The sequence below is a fragment of the Stegodyphus dumicola genome, chromosome 3 (assembly GCF_044657685.1).
Source record: "Stegodyphus dumicola isolate Sdum_Otavi_A_Nest chromosome 3, ASM4465768v1".
Lineage (NCBI taxonomy): Eukaryota > Metazoa > Arthropoda > Arachnida > Araneae > Eresidae > Stegodyphus > Stegodyphus dumicola.
In genome coordinates, this window is record NC_140770.1 from 227300368 (window position 1) to 227326097 (window position 25730).

General features: G+C 31.8%; 1 protein-coding gene and 1 pseudogene across 1 annotated transcript in view; both read left to right on the forward strand.

Moving 5' to 3' along the window:
- LOC118199024 (pentatricopeptide repeat-containing protein 1, mitochondrial) overlaps window positions 1-20755 on the forward strand; it is a 63380-nt gene extending 42625 nt beyond the window's left edge. The window contains exons 7-9 of the mRNA XM_085813875.1: window positions 4043-4159; window positions 14364-14552; window positions 18520-20755. Coding sequence (XP_085670001.1) covers window positions 4043-4159; window positions 14364-14552; window positions 18520-18711 — 498 coding nt within the window. The 3' untranslated portion in view covers window positions 18712-20755. The remainder of the gene's footprint in view (window positions 1-4042; window positions 4160-14363; window positions 14553-18519) is intronic.
- On the forward strand, window positions 2972-3438 carry LOC146998282 (small ribosomal subunit protein uS19 pseudogene; annotated as a pseudogene).
- Window positions 20756-25730: the final 4975 nt, after the last annotated feature.

Genomic DNA, 25730 nt, shown 5'->3' on the forward strand with positions numbered 1-25730 from the left:
AGCTTGCCATTTGTTAATTTTCCTTAATAAAAATATGTTTGGTAATTGCATTCAATGATTGTTTATATGGCTTTTACAAAACATGAGAACTAAAAGAAACCACATTTTAAGTTATTGTGGCGGATTATTGAAACATTTTTTTCCTTGTGTGTGGCCTTCTAAATAAGGGTGTGTCTTATATGCCGTCAAATATGGTATTAACTGGTTTTACACCAATCAACTTCTCGAAATAAAACTGAGGTGCTGGAAGCGCCTTCGTGATAATGTCTGCTTGTTCTTCATTACTTCTGACATAGCCTAATTGAAAGTGTCCCTTCTAGAACTCATCTTGCACAAGCTTGTACCTTTGGTCAATGTGCTTTGTGCGTACGTGGAACATTGCATTTTTGATGTACTTGACAGTACTCTGATTATCAATTAGTAGGATAGGCAATGAGACATTATTAGCTATCTCATTGAACAAGCTCTTCAACCATATCAGGTCTTTTGTAGCATCAGCTGCTGCCATGAACTTTGGCTCTGTCGTCGAATTGGATATGGCCTCCTGTAGCTTGCTTCGCCATGTAATTGCACCTCCACCATAGAAAGAAATAACACCTGTTCGAGACCTGCGTGTTTCTGCACAGCTGTTGTTATCTGCATCACTAAACAACATCAAACTTCTATCATTTTCATTATTGTACACAATGCCATGCCCTATGGTATTGCGAAGGTACCTTAATGTTGTCTGTAGGATTTCTCAATCAATCTCTGTATGATTGTTCAGTTTTCGAGCCATCAAACTCGCTGCATAAGCAATATCCAGTCGGGTCCCCATTCTCAAGTACAGCAAACTGCCAACTACTGATCGGTATGGAATTTCACTGCTGAGAGGCTTCGCTTCCTTGATCTTGATCATGCCGTCGTCATTCGGTTGACCATAGTTGACCTTGAGACTCGACTTCTTTACTGGGATGTGTGATGTCATAGCATCTCCATATTGCTCTAATATTTTTCTTGTAAATGCTTCTTGGTGCAAGAAAAGTGAGCCGTCTTTCAAACGTTCAGCTTGTAGACCAAGGAAACAATTTAACGTCATTACTCGAATGTTAAAATGTTGCTTGAGCTTGTCCATAAATGTGAAGAATGCTGCTTTGTACTGAACAGCCACAATGCCATCATCAACATAAATCGCCAACAGCATCTTATGTCCATAATCATTTCGTATGAACAGGCAGTTGTGGGATTTACTTTGCATCATGCCATGTTTCTTCAGCACATCAGTAAACTTGGCATTCCAACATTGTTCAGCTTGTTTCAAGCCGTATAAAGGTCGAAGCATTTAACATTCACACTTACTTCCGTCATTATAGCCTTCGGGTTGATGCATGTTGATCTCCTCAGTTAGGTCACCGTAAAGGAATGCCATCTCCATGTCAATTTGATATAAGTTGAGATTCTCCTTGGCTGCCATTGCAATTAGAGCTCGAATAGTGTCATAGTGACACACCGGGCTAAATGTGTCTTCGTAGTCGATGTTCACCGTGGGTGTACCCTTTTGCTACTAAACGACAACATGCGAAGCCATTTCTCTGGCCATGGCTCGTTTCTATTCAGCGTATTCAGGAGACTTTGTTGCTTCGTCATATGTTTTAGGCTCTTCCAACTTCAGAATGCTGTTATACATGTTGTAGTCATTAAATCTGACAGGCCGTTGGATAACTGAATGGTCTCGCAATGTATGTGCGGTCATCTGTGTTGGTTCATCTTCATCAGTGCACAAATTACCTGCCCCCTGTGTGTCTGCATCATCGTGTGCATCTTCCAAAATAAACTTCATACCGCTTGGTAGACTGGTGTTAGATGCTAATTTTGAAGGTTGGGAAGTAGGGCCGATTTGCTGTTCATTGAACACTACATTGGCACTTTTTATCGTATCATTCCTTGATGGTATGAAAATCGATATCCATCATCATCACAATAACCAACCAAATAGCCCTTTATAGCCTTATCATCTAATTAACCTCTGTTGACAGTTGGTACATGTACAAATGCAGCTGATCCAAAAACTCAAATGCTGTTGATTGCCGGCTTGTGTCCAAACCATTCCTCAAATGGAGATTTTTTTGTAGTCGTACTTGGTCCAGTTTGATTAAAAACGTAGACAGCTGTAGATGCTGCTTCTGCTCATAATTCACAGCTTGATGCCTGCATCATCAGTTACTTTCACCAATTTATCATTGCCAAATTCACGACCACCATCTGTGACCAGTTCTTTTACATTTATACCATCTTTGTTGGTCCGAACAAGAAACTGCTTGATTTTATCCATAGCCTCGTCTTTAATGTCTCAGAAATTCTGCACATCGAAACTTAGAGTAATCGTCCTTAATCACTAACATGTACTTCTTTCCACTTCTTGATAAGACTGATGATTCGAGTAAGTCTGCATGTATTATCTCACCAGACTTTAGTGTTTTGAATCGTTTTGGTTTAAATGTTCGTCGACTTTGTTTGCCATACGCATATGGCTCACAATATAGTCCATCGATAAAATCTATACCATTTTGGCGCAAATACTGTTTCACATATTGTATTCCTTGATGCCCAAGTCGTCGATGCCAAAATGATAATGGCAATTTTGTTGTCGTCTTCATTGCTGTTTCAGGAAAAGGAGTTGTCATTTTGTTGTCAACCAAGTAGGCTGCAGCAGCAGAACACACTTGTGGCTTGACTCGTTTTGCACGTAGTTCAAAGAGTCCATTTGATGAACATGAGGCTTCTAAATGTATATTATCTGGGTTCTCCTAGCGAAAGAAACGACAAATCATATTCATTGACTTTGAGGCTGAGAACAAATTTTTGCCAATTTCTGGTGCATACAGTACATCAGTGAGCTCGATAGAATTTTGTACGTTTCCAACCATCACGCACATGTCAATGTCCCCACAGCCATATGCTGGTACTGTCTGTTGAAGGTGCTAATGGTGGTTTCAGCGTGTTAGATTACAGCATAAAATAATCAATATGGAGGAGGAGCCTCAGCAAAATCAAGATACATTGAAAAAGAAAAGGACATTCCGTAAGTACACTTTCAAAGGAGTTGACTTAAATCAGTTGCTTGATATGTCAAACTCAAATCTCTCGGAACTTCTGCACTGTCACAGAAGGAGGAGGTTTTCCAGGGGACTGAAGCGCAAGCCAATGGCCCTTGTTAAAAAATTGAGGAAAGCTAAAAAGGAAGCCGGTCCTCTGGAAAAACCCGAAGTTGTAAAAACACATCTCCGAGATATGATTGTTGTACCTGAAATGGTTGGGTCTATCGTTGGAGTTTATAATGGGAAGACTTTTAACCAAGTTGAAATCAAGCCTGAAATGATTGGCCATTATCTTGGAGAATTTAGCATAACCTGTTATAAAATTAACAAAGTGATGGCTAATTGAATTTTGGACTTTATTAACAAAACAAAAAAAAAGTAAAGAGAACTTACGTACGTCTTATTGTTTACATGACAACTTTTAGAATGACAAAAATAATAGTGATGCCAGATGCATAAAACATACTAAAACAATAAAACAATGATGCCACTGAAACTGCACATAATATTAATTAAATTCTCGATTCTCAACAGTCACAGCTATGTATAAGACGGGAGTCTACATAGCATTAGCATAGCATTCATACTGTTATATTTTGGAAAACTATGTGATATTTTCTAAAACGATCAATCTGCATCATGTCATACTCTGTTCTTTTAATTTAGCAAAATAAAGTTTTCTGTACTTCTACAGTCATCATTTAGGAAATGCTTAAACCTGAGAACGTTAACAATAACTGTATTATGATAATACATTTTATTTTGTAATATTACTAGATTATTTGTCATTTCTTTTTTTATCTATATTTAATTATTAAAGTATTTAAAGTATTAGTCTTTAAAATATCTTTAATTTTTCAATAGAATCTGGTAAAATTCTTTTTCGACAATGCAGACACTTCAGAGAAAACATGATTTATAAATGCTTATTTCATAGAATGAATCTATAATTATTTATTTTATAGGATATAGTGGAACTAATTACAAGGCATGGACTTACTCCTGATGTTATAACATTTGGTGTACTTGCATTAGGATGCCATACTTATAATCAAGCTTCTATCTTCATAGGAGAAATGGAAGTAAGTAACAATAAATATAATAATTGATTTCTGATTAATTGGCAATGAATGACTAGACTGAATGGGTAGCTAGAAAATAAAATGAATTTTATTAAAGAGACTGAATATTTGAACTTCTTTGCATAATAGTTATATATCTGTACCTTGGTAGGAGAAAGATTAATGTTTGAGAATTTTTACAACAGTCACATTAGAATCATAAATTTCATCGTAGGGAAAATGCTCCATGTTTCCTATGATTCTATGTCATTACATTCTGTGTCTGACTTATTTTTAAAAGATCTGTTTGGTATGTGCATTCAGATAAAAATGGCTACTAAAAAAATGTATTTTGTAGATAAAATCTAATATATTTCATATGCCTTCTACTTATGAAATTAAAACATCTTATCCAATTATAAAATGCTTTCGACAGTGAAAGTTGGCAGAGATGTTGGCAAACTTGCATTAGTCATTCCGGTGTAAGCTTAAAGGGAAAAAATTGTTCTTTACTTCATTAGAATTAAAAGATTCAAGTTACGAATATAGTATATAAAAATTTTTTAATTGGGTATCGTAATGTTTCATGTTGCATTAACAGTATTTATTTGTTTTCAGATAAAGTTGCATATCATGCCTCTGTATCTGCTGATTTAGTATTTGCATTTTCAGTTTTTATAATTTACAGGGCTGAAAAAAAAAAATAGTTCTCAGAAGTATGCCAAGTGACAATGTGAAATACAATAGCTCAAATATGTTTTTTAATTTCTTACAGTAATAACAACTATGGCCATCTGCATGCTTATTTCAAGCCAGTGTATCTACATGCGGAAGATAGAAATGGTCATCGTGAATCCTCTGTTTCTTGCATTCCTTTGCCAACATTCTACTTCATGACCATAAAATTTATCTTTCTTTGTTTTCAAATTCACATTTCTCCATCAAATTTGCCTGCACTTGCCTCCCCCCTTTTTTTAGTATTGCTCTTATTCTTAACTCTAACCATATTTTTTTTTCATTACTTTGATAGGAAAAGCAGTGACTTTTTTTGCAGAATGGGCAAAAGTGTCAAAAGCCCTTATTTCTGTACATATTAACCCTCTAAGCATTATGACCGGGTTTAGGCGATCAAGAAGACTTACCTCAAAAGCGTTACCGACGCTTCTAGGTGGTCAGTGGTGACGACCTCAAAAGTGCTATGACTGCCTTAGCTCCCTCTTTATTTCTGGAACCCTGAAGATCTCTTAACGACAACTTCGGTAGGAGCCCAAGAGGGTTGCTCTCCTTCGTTTTAGACCGCTATGTTTAATCGGCAAGAAAATGTTTGAACATACTGTGGTTTATAAATAACAAACAGACATAGACATTCTTCGTTAAATAAATAAATAACATGTAAGCATGTTTTTCCAATACTCTCTTTAAAAAGATAACATTTTTATAAAATATCCTTTAATTTTTAAACTAAATGTTCAGAAATATTCGAAATGCTCGTTAATTCAATTAAAAAATAGCAAGCATTTGGAAATATTTAAACAAATTTACTTATGGATATATAGATGCGTAATTAAAACCGGCATGTTAAAACTTTTAATTATTTGCACGAAGCGGATAGTACTGCATTTAATTAGCCTGAATTACATATAATTACAGTACAGATTTGAAGTTCTGTTCAAATTCATTTTAAATATCCTAAATCTCTTAATGTACATTGATTTAAATGCGATTTTTATTAGAAAAAAAATCAATGAGTTTGATTTTCTTACGTAATTTTGCTTTACATAAGTGTAATTACATTGTTCAACGTAATGTAATTGCAAGCAGAAAGGCAAAAGTGATTAAAATTTCTGCATTTTGTTATATAAGTTATTAAAATAACCAAACTACAGCATAACAACTGAGTGCCCAAAATATAACCCTCAACTTTTCTGAAAGTAACAAATTTTAGTTGGAAGAAAACACCCGCAGTAAATAAATAAATAAAACAAAATGCTCTTAAGAAAAGAAGCACAAAAGTTAACTTTTTATGTTTGCTTATTTTATTTTTAGTCCAAAGGGGCAATTTGCCCTGAAGGACTATTAATTTCGTTTTGGCATTTTGCGTTGAAAATTATAAACGGCCAATCACTTTTCAAATTGTTGTAACCAAATATTAGCACACTGTATTATATTTAAAGAAATTAAATAATGAAGAATCTGCATGAATGTATGTATGTTTATCACATTGTAATAAAACAACGGCACTTAAAGCCATCCAATTTTGAATGATGTAATCCTACTGCAAATATGGTAATCTGAAAGCCCAAATTTGAAATTTGGAATTTGTTTTATTATCGATTTCATACTTTATAAAACTAATTTTTCATTAACAGACTCAAGGATTTCAAAGCAAGCAACAGCAACGTTATAAAAAAAAATATTTTTATCTCTATCGCATGAGTTTACGTATCAGAAACTCTAAAGATATGCTCAATTTAAAACTATTTTGCGATAGTGCTGTTGAACTGAATTTTATGGTTTAAGTGCGAAGAACTTGATATTTAATAAATAAAGGTAACACACAAAATGTTTAAAAAGTGCCTCTTTGGATGTCTTTTAAAATCTGAAACCTTTCAGATTTTTGTGGAGTTTTTATTATTTCTTTGTTTATATTGTTTTTGAATGCACATTGTTGGCGAATGGTGCAGTAGTCATGTAGAATAAAGAAGAATGATCTGTGCTATTTTTTATTTGAAATGCATAGAATTCTCTAAAATAGTAGCATTATTAGATTGAATGTTGTCTAAATAGTTGCAATTATATTTTAACTTTATTACCATATCAAATATCAAATACAGTTTCCTTTTAATTTAAATAACTTTGTCAGCAGTCTGAAGCACCTTTTCGAATCATAAGATGATTTTTAATAAAATTTGTAGTAGTCCCAATTTTTATAAATATTCAGAATAACAGAAATAATAAAAGCTAACCTTTCCAAAATTTCTGTGTCAAAGTATTACATCTTAGGTCAGCAAGACCTGATTAATAAAATCTGGGAAAGGATCTAAGGTTAATAGGTCTAAGCAGTAAAAAAAAAGCTTGTCTCTCTATAGAAAATCATTGCGTATGTTGCAAAAGATTTTGCAAGAGATTAATATTTTAGCTCAAAAATTATTTTTTAAATTTAATCTCTTGTATTGAAGATGTTTTTCAAGCATTTTACCATAATTTTATTTTCATATGTGCAGAATTTTTATATTTGATCTCTTTATTTTTAACTTCCAAAGCCTAAGTTAAAGAAATACACCTAGCAACTTCAGCCATAAACCAATGACTTAAGAGAAATTTGTTTTGACATGTTATACGAAAGACTAAATAAATATTAAATGATTTTGCATTTATGTTACATGACAGTAATTAGAAAAGAATAACTTTGTAACAGTGATTAATACATGACAGTAATTAGAAAAGAAAAACCTGTATTTATAACCTTCTGTATTTCTAAAAAAAGTACAAAATGGCTCAGAATAGCAGATGTCTTTGAGATCATTCAGTAATGTCATCGTAAGTATAGTCTATTCAGATTTTGGAAGAACTGGAGTAGTTCAGATTTGTAGTAAAAGAGTAATTACACCCCTGGGGATTGGAGTACTTATGGAATGGAAAAACAAGCTTTGAAGCATACGCATACAAAAGTCTTACTCTACTCCACAGATAAATGACACATGTAAAAATTTGAACACATGCTTTCAATCAGTTGTTTCTATCTAACAAAGCATTTTTGGGCTGCTAGCAGGATCCTAGCAAACTCTTTTAACAGTCTCTTGTTTTAAATATGCTGTGTTCGAACTTAAATTCAAAGATAAGCATTTAAAAATTGTATTAATGCTTTTTTTTACATTCAACGATTCAATATTTGTTAAAAAACTAAACACATAAATAAACTTGCATAGATCAAAATTATGTTGCTGTGGAAATGTTCCATCAATAGTTATTTCTTGTAGTTATAACAGCATAACTAAATAAGCCCATTTCGAAATGTGAATGATATTGCATTCATTATTTTTAATTTGAAACAATATCATGTTGTTATTACTAGTTAAAATAGCTTAAAATAAACTGACACGTTATACAAATTTTTTTTTAATGAAAATTGGATTCCCTTTCTATCACATAATTTCTGACCAGTTCTTCCAAAATATTTTAAAGCTTACTTTATTACGTAATGGGAATGTCTCCACCTTTGTTGTTTTTAGTTAGTAATTTTAATTGGGGCTGTTATATAATAAGGCTATTTATTGTTGTTGTTGTGTTACAGTACTTATTTTATTGTATAATGCAAATTATGCTCAATTGATTAATAATATAATGCATAGAGGAATTTTAAAAAAAGTAATTTCTACAGTTATAATATAGCCTTTCATTTAACACCATGAAAGGTTATATATATTTCATTATATATAACCTTTCATGGTGTTAAATGATTTCTAATGAAAACATAATTAACTAAGTAGTGTAGTATACATTATATTAATTCATTTACTAACCAAATAGGAAAAAGATTTCAAATTCGAAATCCATCGTTTTACTAAATATTTTTTGCCAATTAATAAAAATTCCAATACCTTTGTTGTTTGAATTAAAGATAAGCAAAAAAATTTGTTTTTTCATGAAATGCTAATTTTATGTAACTTGATAAAAACTGGGAAGTGCAAAATCAAAATCCTGGCGAAATACATATACTTATGAATGAACAAAGCCCCTTTGGACTAAAAAAAAAAAAAAAAAGAGAGAGAGAGAGAGAGAGATTGAAGGTGAAATGCACAATTTAAAGGAACTTTCCTTACGTGACAAGGTATTCCAGATTACTTTAGCTTAAAGGTAATAATTTTATCAGATTTTAAATAATGAGAAAAGGGAATTTTGACTGCTCAGGTATATGATATACTGATGAGACAAATAATATGTGCGTATGTCCGATCTGTAGAATTAAGTTACATTATACATAAAGTTTTACTTAATTTAATAACATCTATAGTGAGACATCAGATAAATAAACAGCTAATGAGCAATATATCGAACCAAGCAGTGAAGAAATTCATGCCATATCATATGCTTCTTTTTTGAAAGGTGGCTGAAAAACTGCAAAAAAATATTTTACAATTTTGTTATTACATTGATAATTGAAACTGCGATAACTGAAGAATCGAATTATCGCAATTAATTTTATATACAGTTTTAATTTAGCTATATTAAAAACTTCATTACAGTATAAGGTATTTTTTCCGCCTTTGTGGTGTGGTAGTCTACACGCTCGGCGCGTAATTGAGAGGTCCGTGGTTCAACTCCCTACAAAGGCATTGCATATTTTTCATCATTCCTGCTTTCCAAAAATTGCCTAATTTCTCTACAGTGGCACCTGAACTAAAAGGGTGTTGGATGATGATTCTCCTCACCCAAGATTTGGCAACTCGGTCCCCTAAAAACCCCAGTTGCCCTTTAAAACGGGGAGTATATAAGGTATTTCTCCTACCTTTGTGGTGTGGTAGTCTACATGCTCAGTGCGTACTTGAGAGGCTCAATTACGCACTGAGCAGCATTGCGTAATTTTTTGATAAAATTATTCAAGCTAATTTGTTTTAAGTGCATTCTGCACTCTGATTTATCTTAGTTTTAAAAGTATGTCTAGAAGCAAAGTATTGTTTGCATTTTATTCACTTTTGATAAAAACTTCAACACTTCAAACGCATTTACTGTCTATTTTTTTGTCATACTTTCTCTGTGTATGTATATCGTACTTCCTTAGAATGATATATGTATATAGAGGACGGTCGTACTTCCTCTATCCTACTTTTACATCGCACTTCATCGGAAGCTCATTTGATTTAACTGTAAATTGTAGATGAAAAACACTAAGGTTATCTGCCTAAGCGTAATGCTTTCATGAAGGATTCTGTAAGGAATCCTGCCTCACATGTGTACTCCATATGGAGAAATCCACAAAAATTCTTATGCAGCCAAGCATATGCCATGATTCTGGCCCAGGTCGAAAATCAAATTCTTTGGGCCCAGTTTTTATAGAAAATTACTTGAATCGAGTCATTGAGAATTTAATAATTTGCTGTTACATAGTATCTGCTAAATAACTTAAAGATCACATAGATTTAAAATTTTAACATAGTACAGCGGTAATATCTCTGAACACTAGTACTACGAGCAGGTGTCTAGTTATGGCAAACAGGCTGACTCCATGGACGCTTTCATGGTGTTCCTTATGTGTTAAGGTCAATGCCAGCCAGTTTTCCTTAGGCAGTTCTCTACGAAGGCATCCCTTCATTAGGCAGATAATACTTACTTGCTTTGCCGCAATCAAATAAATAAAACTAAACCTAAAACACTTATGTTTTTGCCATCATTTGAAGGACGTTTCACATGCAAAATCTGTAAAAGCAATGAGATAATTTTACTTGATCGCATATTTCATATTGATATATTTTACCCGCTCCAATATTCAAGAGGATAATTATAATGCTATTTTGGCTGATCATAGAAGAGTTAGAAATGGATTATAGAACAGATGGAAATAGATGATAGAAATCAATCTTTACACAGAGCCTGTACAATTGTTACATTGTGGTTGAACTGACTGCTTATAGTATATACAGGTAGATAACATACATTTAAGCATATCAAGTTTATGAATAAAAATATTAGTTTAGAATGAATATTACACAAATATTTTTCATAAAAACAATTTAAGGGGGAAATATTGTGCAATATTCATTCTAAAACAATATTCAATTAACAATCCTTAAATTGTCTTTCTGAAAACAATAAATGGTTTTATATGTAATATTTTATAAAAGGATTTAAAGAATATTTAATCAGTTAGTCAAACTTTAAAATTTCAATTTTCCTTGAAAAGAAAATGTATTTAATGTGGTTCTTTTCAATGTATGCTATTTAGATTATTTCTTGTCTTCCTTGTAGAAATATTACAAACAAATAAAACTCATATATTTGAGATCATTTGATATATAAACCATAAACCATATATTTATTTATTTACTTGAAAACGTTTTAAAAAATCTGATGCAGACACCTCATAATTTCTTTGTACGCCTAACAAACTAATCACATTTTTGCTGCACTTCATTTAAATTTATTTCATTTGAAAATGAGATATGATCTTCCAATTTAAAGAGCCCTTTAGCACTGCCGATTGCAATATAAAAGGGAGGCGCAGAACTAGGTATTAGAGCAGTCCCATATAGAAAGTTTGAATATTCTACAGTAATAATATACTTTTGCGAAAGACCAATTGAGTATACACGATTATTTTTAATGTGATTTCCTGAAAAATCTTTGCAACTCAGAGGGTTAAGAAAGAGAGTACATTACTTTATTTAATACTACAATAAGTAATAATATTATGTAGTATATAATATAATTTTCTCTTATTTTACTTAATGTTTAAAATGTCTTACAGTATATAATTTAGCAAATATATTTGGTCATTTTTATGTGTGCTGCATGAATTTTGTGTTTGATATAGTATTCACTATTATCCCTGGATATGGGGCCACTGTAATATAGTAAAAGCTTAGTTATCCATGTGAAGTGCAAAGTTCTGGATGAGTGAAATTTTCAGATACTTGAGCATTTACAAAACGCAGTTCATGATTTAAAAAAAAAAAAAAAAAAAATGCTTTGGGAATAGAGGAAGAATTAAAATTCTAAAAACATTCATCTTCTTTATTATCATCTTGAATATTGAAAACTTGCTCTTAAAATTATGTAAAATATTTTTAAAAAATGCATTTCATCCATAAAATCCAACGTACTTCGTAAGAATTAAGTTAAAATTAACTTATACAATTGTAAAATGCTGTTGACCATGAAAGCTGGCTGAGATGTCACCAAATGTGAATCAGTCATTCCGATGGAAGCTTTAAGGGAAAAGATTGTTCTTTATTTAATTAGAATCATAAGATTCAAGGTACGAATATAGTGCATAAAAAACTTACATTGCATGTCATAATTTTTCATGTTGCTGTGACGTTGTGTATTCATTTTCATATAACATCATAGTATCATGATCTGTAAAATACTTTTTTCTTGATGCCAGAATCCTGCAGCTTTGAAAATACTCCATGTTGTTCTATAGAAGAGAAATCTCAAATTTTAGCCTTTTTTTCAAACTGCAAGGGGAAGCAGATAAATACAATACAAAGTCTTTAATCCGGACTCGTCGGGACTTCGGCAATTCCAGATTAGGGGTTTTTCCGGATTATAGATCATCAATTTAAATCTGGTAAGATGGCATGCAGAAATTATGCAATTAAAAATATGAAACCGTAATTTATGAAATAAAGAGCAATTATGATCTAAAGCGTATCAAAATTTACAAAAGAAAAAGCTTAATATTTATTTGTTTACTTTATTAAACATTTCTCTCAACGCGAACATGCATAAAGCATACATTACGCATAGTCGAAATTAGAAAATTGCAACCAGAAAACTATTTGATGTGTATTCGTGATATTTATAATGACGAGGAAATTGATTTAAATCATATTGGAGTACATTGAGATGAAACACTACATGTAGTAAGGAATTATAAGCCGAATAAAATAAAGACATTTGCACTGAAGATAAGGATAGTGCTGACAGATCAACTTCCAGTTCATTCCCCCCCTCAAAGCAGCGTGAAATTGATAAACATATTTCGGAATGATTAGAGAATCAAAGGATGTGCCTTTATCCATTTTTTGCGGCAATTCCACTTTTTGTTTGATGGACATCGGAACATGCTTTTGCTTTGTAGATCCTTTGGTAGCTCCAGAATCGGAAATTCTTTTTGACATAATCAAAAGTTCAAACTTACTTGTTATAAAATTGCTCTAACAGTCTGCAAAAATAATAAGCTGGATCCAATTAGAAGATTAAGGAACACAATCTGCAGTAATAACTGAAATAGATAATCAGATAATTTTAGCCTAGCTTATACCGTCCGTTATACATTAAATGCGCATGCGCAGAAAGTTTGTAGCTTTGAGGTCCGGATTATAGATCATTCCAGATTAAAGACTTTATACTGTAGCAGTTATCCTATAGCTTCTTTACAAAAACTAAATCAGCTTGCTGAGAGTTAATCCAGTTTACATAAAACTAAGACAAAGATGTTATGATTGAGTTGTGACATTAAGCTTATACATTATTGTCACTACTATTAGTCAACAGTTTTTTTTTTTTTTTTTTTTTTTTTTTTTTTTTTTTTTTTTTTTTTGTTAGAAATGGTTGACAGGAAAGCACATTAACTTTTTGATGGTCATCAACAAGCTCAGCTCGCATTCGAGTTATGCACTGCATGGACACATATAAATGCAGCTTGCATTATAAGTTAGCAAATGTCCGATATCATACATATTTGGGAAGAAAGAATTGTTTTATCTTGTAACTGCTGAAGAGTTAAGTACCAAATACTTTAAATAAGTGTAAGACCTTTGCCCAAATTCATTTAATAGAACTCAAATGGTCTGTTACTCTACTGAAACTGGATGTTTTTTGCTGGACACTTGTCACATGGATGTTTCATCCTTCTGTTGCATTGTGCTTCATGCAACTTTTTCAATAAATTTCCTTTTTGTCCTTTTCATTTCTTTTTTGTGAATTTTTGCTTACATTACCCATGTACCTTGGGGATCGTATAGTATTATTCGTGTTGATTTGGAAAGATTTTGCACAAGAGTAGATTGAAAAAAACCATGTTGTGCTTAATTTTTGCACACCAGTATATTATAACCTCCTTGTAAAAAGTAAAGATGAACTTAGATGTAATCTGGGCACCATTTTCACTGGGTCCAGAAAGATAAGGAAGTCTTAAAACTTTAATTCTTGTCCATAAAGATAGAAGAAAAAAGGAGAACAGGAAGTCCATAAAAATAAGGATATCAGTCTTTCAAGAAATATATCTAGCTGATATAATTTTAATATTTTCTTTAAAACAAGTGTAAAAAAAATTAGAAAATTATTTTTTACAACATTGTATCTGAATGTTCACAATAAGTGTTTAATCTCTGAATACGAATTTAAATGGTATATCTAAAATGCTATTCTTCCTTGTTGCGGGCTTTTTCCCATCATTTTTCTGGCTGTAAAAATTTTCAATGCATATGTATAATGAAATATTTTCATACTTTCTCTTTAGAAAAAAAAATTATATAAATCTTTTTTCATTATTTTGCAGAAATTGGGTTTCTTTCCAAATATTGAAATTATTGGTGCATTGGTGGGCAATGGATGCTGTACTATCAACTTTTCTTATATAGAAAATATTTTAAAATTCATGCAGAAACATGAGATCAAACCAAATGAACATGTGTTGGAAAAAATTGAAAAATTTATAATGGAAGTACGAGAAAATATCTTTAATAAGGTAAGTTATTTTATGGCATTATCTTTTATCGCTTCAGATTTTAAAAAAAAATGAATAAAAAATAATCTTTGCAGCAGCAACCGGATAATAGTTTAATAACCTAGCCATAAAAATACTATTAACCTTCTGAAAGCTTTCCCCCCTTTTTTTTATTTATACTAAATTTTTTCCATGTCTTCCTTCCCCCCCCCCTCCATATATAGAAGTGGCCTTAATGTTCCAATTTGTGTTGACACGTTTTTTAACCGATAGCATTTTCGTAATTTTCTTATTTATCCTTTTTAGTCATAGGTACTTATCGTAATAGGTTTTATTTTCTCAAAATTATTTTTCGAGCAAAAAATATTATGGTAAGCATACCTATAATAAAAGTGGATTTATATTATGATAGGTGAATTGATTAAGACAAAGCAAATGAGGGCTACCTCCCCATGGTAAGGGAAGCTTCATAGGCAACTTTTTAAGGAAAATTCCACATTACACATGGGGAAAATTATGTATAATGTGGAACTTCCATGAAAACTACCATGCAGCCAGCCTGTTCACTGGAATCCTACAAGGTCAATCTACAAGCATTCAAAATCAGCATCGTAACTCGTAAAACGTCACTAATAGCACGTTGCACAGCTCCGGGGTTTGATTCCCGGGCAAGGTTGACTCAGCATTTGATCGATAAAATTAGTACCAAGTTCGCTTGGGGACTAAACACCGGGGGGGCTGCGACTAGCTATGCCCCCGGTCCAGGGCATACGCTGATGCACTCCGGGGCTTAATATCAAGAAAGCAGATTTCAGTTCACTGCAGGCCATGGCCACTAGGACTGCTGTGCCACTTTTTTTTTTTTTTTTTAAATCTTGTTTCAAATATGTCCAACTATTATAAGGCTAAAATATTTTATGCTACCTGATAAATTTTATAAAGTTGATTCTCAAATTTATTTTATAATTATGTTTATTAAATTTATGTTTAATAATAATGCATTCTACTTGTGAATCTATTTTATTCTTAGAATGGTATCACAAAAGTGAAGTTAAGGCATAGCTAATATCTTTAACTGAATTTATTCAGTTCCCATTTGTTGATGGGTCCTTAATTTTTTTCATTAATGGTTCTTAAAAGCACTTAATTTCCATATGCAGAAATGTGTATGAACCCTGAATGATAAATAAGAAAATATTATTATAGATTATTTATTAAATTGCAACAGAGAAAGGAATATTTTTTTAAGGAAGCTAAGAAGAAATAAAAAACTTTCAAGGAATGCTTCCATTAAAATGTTTCCCAAAAGGGTTTAAAGAAAAGTTTATCATAAGAACTAAAGTTATAAATCAATTCATTTTAATTATAATTTTATTGTAAATGCACTTTTAAATTTAAAAAAAAAAAATTCTCGATTTTTTTTATTATGAAACTTGTGTATACATTGAATTATTACTCTAAGTTAGGTATGGGTTCAGCTTCTTGCCATTTGTATGACGAAAAAATTAGTGCAAATGGAAACAAATGTAAAATAAAATGTAGCTTTATATTTATAGTAAAAATGTACCTCTCTCACCTTCATTTAAAAATCATATCAATCCAACTATAAGATGATGTGGATTATTTAAAACGTTTTACAAAGAAATTGTGTAAAGTTGATTCTCATATCTGCGAGCTTTATATATATTCAGTGAGAATCGCGATTAAATTATATAACGGGGTTCGCACACATTTCTGCACATGAAAATTACCTATCAGCAAATAGGAGCTGAATAAATTTTTTAAGAATAACAGAAATATTTAATTAATTCCAAAACTAAAGAGGAAACGTATTGAAGAAACTGAATACATAAAAAGGAAGAAAATTATTCTCCAAAGACATGTACAATTATTATTATGCAAATTAACGAGTTGTTTATAATTTTAGCCTTTACTATAACTTCCCCTTTCCATTTCCTTACCATAATCAGATAGTTTTTAAATTGAGGTTTTGGAATTGTAAGACAGTGTTTTTGCCTTCCACTTGGATGTTGCCTTAGTTCCTGCCAGCTTGTAATTATTCCCCTTTGCTTTATTGCTGCTAACATTTGAATTCGTTACAACGATAGAGTTACTGAGGCAGCTTAGATTAATATTAAATTGTGTAGTCTTTGAATACTAATCCATATTTTTAGTTTGAATTTGACTGTTCCTGTTTAACTCCATCACCACAAGCTGTAGTTGATTTTGTCAACATAAGAACGTGAAATTTTTCATTTGCTTTTACAATGAACTGTTTTGTAAACTGTGCTTTATAGCATTTACCTTGTTTATTTTTCACATTCAAAATACTGTATTAAAAGTCGCTAAAATGGAAAGTAATGTCACTTTCTAATATGACAGCAAAAAAAATTTAAATATTTTATTTTAATGTTATTCCTTAACTATAATTGCAATATATTACCATTATTTTAGTTAGATTTATCAATGTCATAATGTTTAAAAAAAAAACTTTGAAAAATTCCCAGATTTCCGAATTAAAAATTTTTTATAGAGACTGATCTTAAAATCGCCCAGATGAAGTTGCTAAATTTAGAGCCGTTTAATAAAAGAATTCACATCCCCAAAAGCGGAAAGTTATTTAAGAGCTCTTCATTAGAAAAAAAAATGAAATAATTTTGAAATGTTATGATTGAATCCTTGCTCAGAAACTCCAGTAACCCATCCTTTATATTAGAAATAGGAACAAATTATAACCCATTCAAAAGATAATCATATTTGCCAGTGAATCGTCAAAAATATTCCTGCAAAATGATAATTCACATTCAAACTAGTAATCGTAAAAACAAGACAAAAATTTCAGATGATTAAAATTAAGGACTAAAAGGGACCAAAAATCGTTTCGAAAAACTTATCTTAAAATTATCACTGTAAAAGTAGTAGCAAATAGTGAATCATGGTACATTTTTAAAATTCTAGGCTGTGCAAGTAAAACAGAAATGGCTTTTAAAATGCATTTTAACATGGGGAAAATAAAACACTGTTATATTAGTACCAATACAGTATGCTGTTTAAAGAAAATAAAATTATAACAATTTGAAAAAGTTACAAAATAATTTTTTTTATCTTTTATTTACTCGACATGAATACCTTACATGAAAATCACCAATATTTTTCAAGAAAATATTACCACATTCTCATGTTTTAATATGTATGTAACAGTCTGGAATGTATTATGTACTCTTTTTCCATATTTTGATACCATTTAATAAAATTACAGTAAAAAGTTTTCAAGTTATGCTGAAATGCAGTGCTGAATGCAGAAGTTACATCACTAACACATTGCAGATGCAGCAAAACTGCATTCCACAAAGTTAACTTTCTATAGGAAAAACAGGTTAGGTATGTTTAGATTAAGAAAATATATATAAATATTATTGAAATCAAAAGGGGAAAATGAAATAAATATTAATTGAAAGGATTTCTATTACTGCTTATTAAGTAGATACGTGATACAATTATTTTTTTTTAAATAGCTGGTGATTTTTGCTTGAATGGTGAATATCTCTATTGCAAAATCACACAGCATTAGAAAAGGCACTGTTTCTAGCTATTCATTTAATTTCTTGTGCCATTGCGTGGTGTTATAAGATTATCTGATTTTTCATTTTACAATCATCATTCTCAACTTTAATTCTTAAATTTAATTTCTCCTCCTCCCATATCTGAATTTCCTTTGCCACATATGCTAGACATAATAGTCCAAACGAGTTATTAAAAAGGACTATAGCAATGCGGCAGACACTCTACAGTGTACCACATATAATTCAAGGAACACACATAGGAAAAATTAAATGGAGACAATTAAGATGACGATCTAATGCTGTGTGATGACGTGTATATGTAAATCTCATTTGGCAAGGGTACCTTTGTACAACAAAAATTTATTATGTTTTCTTTATATATTTTTTGTAGCTTACAAAATAAATAATTTACATGATTTTTATAGGAGCATAATAAGGATGTACCTAAGAAATATGAAAGAGATGACCTCAACAAAGAATATAAAAACTTTTGTGCATTTTATGAACAGTGGTTGAAGAATATAGAATTTGAAAGAGAGAAACATCCGTGGTCACAATTTAGGACTAATATCATTGAAAAGGTAGAGCAAGAAGATGTATCGGTAATTAGTCAATAAATGCACGAATTATAAATCAGTTTGAATTTTTCAACATTTAAAAATTTAAAATATAACTTTGCATTGTCAGCAGCCTCAGCAGTAATGATATTTCATTTCAGTAAAAACATTTCACATAAAAATACAAATCTAAAATTTTCTTAATAATGTGAATGCAATATTATTGATGTGAATTTTAAACTGTAAATAAAGTTAAAATTATTGAACTTTTTTATAAACAGATTGTATACCAAAGATTATATGTATTTAATATACTCTTTTTAAACAAACTGCATATAGTAGAAAACTTGTATTTCAAATTATCAAAGACTTTGAAATTTCAATTAAATATCACTTATTTTTCTTGAAGCCATAAAGAATTTTATAATTAGAATATTATTAAGTGACAATTAAAAAATACTTTGTAACTCTTAAGAGGAAAAATTAAGGGGTTTTATATATATATATATATATATATATATATAAGATTGCAGTAATAAATTACCAAGTGAATAAATTAAAACAAGTTTATTGTTTACCATGATTCAGGCTGCAAATATACTTTCATAATGAAATAACTAAACTACAGTCAAAAGTCGTTAATCAGGACTTGTCGGGACTTCGACGATTCCGGATTATCGATTTTTCTGGATTATAGATCATCAGTTTAAATCTGGTAAGATGGCATGCAGAAATTGCAAAATTAAAAATATGAAACCGTAATTTATGAAATAAAGAACAATTATGATCTAAAGGGTATCAAAATTTACAAAAAGAAAAAGCTTAATATTTATTTGTTTACTTTATTAAACATTTCTTTTAATGCAAGTTGTTTAAGTTGCTTCATTTCATGTGACAATACTTTCTATTTAATTCTATTAAACGGACATAATTTCTTGTTTAGTTACAAAGTTCCGCTGTTCAAGTCCTATAATTGCTGTGTCAAGAATACCGACTAATTTGTCAATCGAAATGTTTTCGTTTTCAATAACCTCTCTGTCACTTTCTTCACTATTGGAAGCGAATTATAATGAAGAGGAACTTGATTTAAATCATATCAAAGACGGAGTACATTGAGATGAAATACTACATTTAGTAAGGAATTATAAGCCAAATAAAATAAAAACATCTGCTCTGAAGATAAGGATAGTGCTGACAGATCAACTTCCAATTCATTGTGCGCCGCAGCGTTTCTGCCCCCTTTACCACAGAGCAGCCTGAAATTGATAAACAGATTTCGGATTTCAAAACATACTTTCGCTTTGTAGATCCTTTACATATTAGTAAATATATATCGGAAATTCTATTTGACATAATCGAAAGTTCAAGCTTACTTTTATAAAATTGCTCTAACAGTCTGCAAAAAATAAGCCGGATCCAATTCGAAGATTAAGGAACAACGCAATCTGCAACATTAACTGAATTGGATAATTTTAGCTTAGCTTATACCGTCCGTTATACATTAAATGTGCATGCGTAAACGTATTCTACGCTTGTGCACACGCATATTCGTAGCCGTAAAGGTCTTATGTGCATGCGTCAGCGCGACGCATGTGCAGAAAGTTTGTGGCTTTGAGGTCCGGAGTATGGGTGTCCGAATTAACGACTTTTGACTGTAATAACTAAATTTTATTGCAATTAGGATTGGATGGATACCATCTGAATCTTGAAAGTTGTTAGTGAAATGAAGATATTTCCAAAATATGGTTTCAGTATTCAATTTTTAAAAAATAAAATTTTGAAAAAACTTTTTGCTTTTTTTCCATAAAATTTGAACTGAAAATTTGAATTTATGAAGTTAAAAAATGGATGACAGACTTTGGACCATAGTGTCAAGCAACAAGAGTTAACTTTAAAAATGTATAAATATTAGATGATACTGAAGAATAAATCTTATGCTGTCTATTTATAAAATGCATCCCTCCACCCCCCCTTTCATTATATATAAATCTTTATGTGCTGCCTTACATTTAACCCATTTATGTCGAAGGTTAAAAAATTGGAATTTTTGCATGAAATTTCTGTATGTTATGTAAAAAAATATAATAGACAATGATTTGAAGAATTTTTTTTTATTTTAATTAGTTTACAAGTTATGTGTTGTTCCAAAAATGGAACACTATGCAAAACCATTGCTATAATGTTACAATGTATAAAATCATGGGTTTCCTCTAAAAATGTGGTTATTCCGATTATTCGGTATGGTAATTGGAAGAACACTTCACGTGTAAAGCCACATTACATTTTCCACATCGAAAAGTGGTGTTTTTTATGACATTGAGCACAGCGAGTTTGCTTTCCTTGCTTTACGATCCTATGATTTATGCCATCATAGCGTGAATCAATGTTTCGCTTCTGAGAGGGTTTTCCTTTCCCGCCATGTTCTGCAGGATGACCATGAGTCTCAAGATAATAGCATGCTACAAAATGACTTAAATTCTAAAAGATCCATTGGTTTTGCATCATAAGTTTTGTTTAATTGCCAAGCATTTTGTAAGGCCAATTCGAAACAGAACAACAACGAACTTGAATTTCTTTCCACGAATTGATGCTCTATAGTTTTCGTCCGCTCTATCCGTGCCTTCCATAAATTGGTTATCTACTTTTATCATGTTTGGCTGCTGAACTTGGATTTTCTTTTTTTGTTCTTGTGAATAACAATTTACAAGACACAATGGATTTACACCAGCACCAGATGATACAAGAGTCACAATATCTATAGACATGCATGCCGTCTACAGACAATATTGCCTTTGCCATCAACTCGATAATCGAATGAGCCTCTTTCCATTTTCTTTAGCGCAACATCCAATGGTGGATGTGCACAATTGCATGGTATTTATAAACCACCATGCAATGGTGGTTTATCAATACGATGCAATGGTGGTTTACCACCATGCAATGGTTTATCAATACGATGCAATGGTGGTTTATCAATACGATGCAATGGTGCACATCCACCATTGGATGTTGCCCTAAAGAAAATGGAAAGACGCTCATTCGATTATCGAGTTGATGGCAAAGGCAATATTGTCTGTAGATGGCATGTCTATAGATGTTGTAACTCTTGCATCATCTGGTGCTGGTGTAAATCCATTGTGTCTTGTAAATCATTATTCACAAGAACAAAAAAAGAAAATCCAAGTTCAGCAGCCAAACATGATAGAAGTAGATAACCAATTTATGGGAGGCATGGATAGAGCGGACGAAAACTATAGAGCATCAATTCGTGGAAAGAAATTCAAGTCCATTGTTGTTGTTCTGTTTCGAATTGGCCTTACAAAATGCTTGGCAATTAAACAAAATTTATGATGCAAAACCAATGGATCTTTTAGAATTTAAGTCATTTTGTAGCATGCCATTATCTTGAGACTCATGGTCATCCTGCAGAACATGGCGGGAAAGTCAATACGACCTTTTTTAACTGTGCCTGTTGCCTGATGACCCATTGAACCGAGTTTGTCAAGCAGGGCAATGTTTGTGAAAAAATTATCAAAAACAAAATGATATTGCCCAAGATGCTCCTCTGTTAGTGCATCCGTAAACCGTAAGACAACAGAAGCACCAACACCATACTCCTCATATTTGTTTGCCAGATCTTTAGCTTGATATGGTTCGAACCAATAAATGTACCCTAGACGAGTTGTTGCACACCAAAACTTGTATCCAAAACGAATAGGCTTTTCCTCTTATAAATTGTTTGCATTCATGTTGACCAAAATAAGAAACCATGGATTCATCAATGCTGAAATGTGTTTCATTTGGAACAAATTTCTTGCACAACTCATTTAGTTTGTTTATAAGAGGTTGTAATTTAGCAAACTTGTCAAGTGTGTCTAAATTTGCACTGTCTCCAACATGGAGATTTGAAAATTTTGTTTCAAAGCGATCACGTCTCATGGCACTACTAACAAGGGCATTTTGTGAATCGGTTCTTTGTTCCCAGAACATGTGCCATCTAGGAACTGAGACATATCCACTCAGAAATATAATCCCCAGGAAACATTTCAATTCAGAGTTTGTCAAGCTTAGGTTTACACCCTTACTTAAAGCATATAACAGGGTTGCCACGCTACCTAGAAAACTGGAAAAAGTCAGGTAATTCGGAAATTGACCAAAAAATTCAGGGAAAAGTCAGGGAGTTTAAGTGTTTTAGTCAAAATCTGGAAAAGTCAGGGAATTTCATACAACGATCCCGCCAAAAAAGGCAAGTTTTGCACCGACGTCTGAAGAGATCACTTTTTTGGCGAATTGTGTATCACGTGAGTGTCATTCGGGCAGCTGGCATAGAGCCAATTTTCGCAGCTCCAATCTAATTGTCTTTTTAGAAAGGCAAAGCAAGTTTCCCCGCAACTTTTGGTTTCCAGTAACCTCGAGAATCGCATGTGCAGTGCATGAACTAAAGAAAGTACCTTGTTCTCGTATAAAACAAAATGGGTTTAATCCTAGTATACGGTACCATGAAGGTTAGAATCAAAAAATATGTATTGTAAAGAAGGAAAACCTCTCTGCAACAGACGTTTCTCCGTTCCATCATAGCGGGAAACAGCTGTGCATGCGCGATATATCTTTCGCCAAAGCATGAAATCGGTGTCGAAGTTCGAAGGTCACGTTATCAAGTGTTCATAAAATGAATATCGTTTAAAATTTCTTTAAACTCTAAAGGAAAAGAAAATATTTTTTGGCACAAGTAAATTAATTCATGGATTAGTTATTTTGAGGGGAGGGAAAAAAATTTACGAAAATCCGTTTTTAAAATTATTGCGAAAAATCCAAGAAAAAACGTTCTTTGATAAAAAGTTTCTTCTTGGATTTTTCGCAATAATTTAAAAACAGATTTTCGTAGTTTTCTTTTTTGTCTAAGAACATTTCTTCTTAACACGTGTTTCTCAATTTCCTGTACACATCGCGGAGAGGGAAATTCTGGCCGCCAGGTTCCGTCACCAAATCCCTTGGCAAATTTTCCCTCCGCTTTTTACATAGATGTTCTTTGGTTAGAATAATCTTCATGTATGGTACAGCGGGATTTGGCGACATGATGATGAGCAGTAAACGGGTCATTTTGTTCTTGGTGACAATTTTCAAAATCATTCAAAGGCCGTATCGTACACTAGGATTTTACCACAAAATCTTCTTTTTTTTCTTTTCTTTTTAATAAATACTTTGTCATTTTGCAGTAAAATCAATCATCTCGGATAACCATGTAATATAACTATATTCGCTAAAATATCGTTGATTATTCTAATTAAATTTTTAAGTAATTATCTTTATTTTTATGTTATTCATATCATTTAATGTTGTTTCTTCCCTCTAAATTTATTTATCATTAGTAAATAATATTTCCAAATTTCAGGAAATTTTCTCTGGCATAATCCTGAAATTAATTCTAGCAGTATGATGACATCACGAAATTTAATGCACATATTTTTTCGTTATGTATGCTGCGAAATAAATATAAAATACCTCAATTTGGTAAAAAAATATCATTAAATAGATTTCTTTCTTTCATTTAGCTGCAGAATGTCTGCAAAAAAAGCCTTATTTTATTCCAGATTGGGCAGATTCTAATCTCAATCTTCAGTGGAGAAAACAACTCCTATTATAATAATATTTGTGTTTTCAAGTGTTAAGGTGCCTTTTAAGAGTACACCTCACACAAATTAAATTTACCTAAAATCTAACCTAACTTTTAGCATTGCGTTGTGATTTATAAGAACCGGATTAGCCTCGTGTTGAACTGGGGATGATCATGAGTAATAATTAAATAAAACATACAGTTGTTATCCAATGTATATATCTTAAATTTTATTAAGTTTTTTAAGCGGAAAAGTAAAGAAAATTATCAAAGTGTACCAATAATAATTAAGAATAAATGTCCTCTGGGATTTATTGAATAATTAAGTGAATTTGCTACACAGTACAAGTAATACCATAATTAATTTACCTCTTAGCACAGCCAACGTACATTACGCTGATAAACTGGAATTTTCTTGAAACATACCTGGAAAACCTGGAAAAGTCAGGGAATTTCATTCTCCTGTTTCAGTGGCAACCCTGATATAAATTTGAGTATGTTACAATGAGTTCTATGACATTGTCATTTAGAAAAAAATGTTCTGTAGGAGTTCTTACTTTGGTAATTGGTAGCTGAGTAATTTTTCCTGATATGGGTTGGGCATTTAGATCTGCTTTTTCCCTTTTTCGTACAACTTTTGCGAGCTTTTTCTTCTTTGTTAGAGGTGATTGTTGATGGAACCCCATCTGCAGGAGAATCAAATTTAGGGAAATATGAGGGTTCATCTGGGTCAGAGTCAGCATCAAAAGAACCATCCCCAACAAGATAAGCAGATGCGTGCAGCAAAGAACCAAGCAGATTATTTATTGTTCCCCCATCTGTAGCATTTTCAGGTGGCTGTATGATGCACTTGTTTCTATGTTGTCACACATCTCTAAAAGATCAGTTAACTCATGTAAGGTTATTCCGGACATCTTGTGTCTTGGAAAATTATTTCATCTAAAAAAATATGAAGAGAAAATACGAGTTCTTGTGGTAGTGATTTTGCCTAGTGTTCCAAAAAAAATGGAACACTGGAAATTTCAAGCCTACAACTAATTCAAAACTAATAGCTTTTCTATTTTCTTTTTGCAGTAATAAAGAGTAACTAATTGAATAATAACACAATTTTTTAACAATTTTAAAGTATAATGCAACAGAGTTATAGATGTTTATATGCAACTGTTTATACAAAAATCTTGACGAAAATGAAGACCAAAATTTTAGAACATCACAGCAGCCAAATATCTGCAGGAGTGACAAACTGTGTTTTAAGCAAAACCATATGCCCTTACAAACTGGCTGACATCACAAATCCAACCATTTGTGCGACCTTGAACCCGTGGGCTAAAATTAACTTTTATGTGAGGGGTGTTCCAAAAATGGATCAGTAGGCATAAATGGGTAAACATGTATTTACTATGAATATGTTGAGGCTATGTTTCTGTGATATATGCATATTAAATTAACAAAATATAAAACAAAA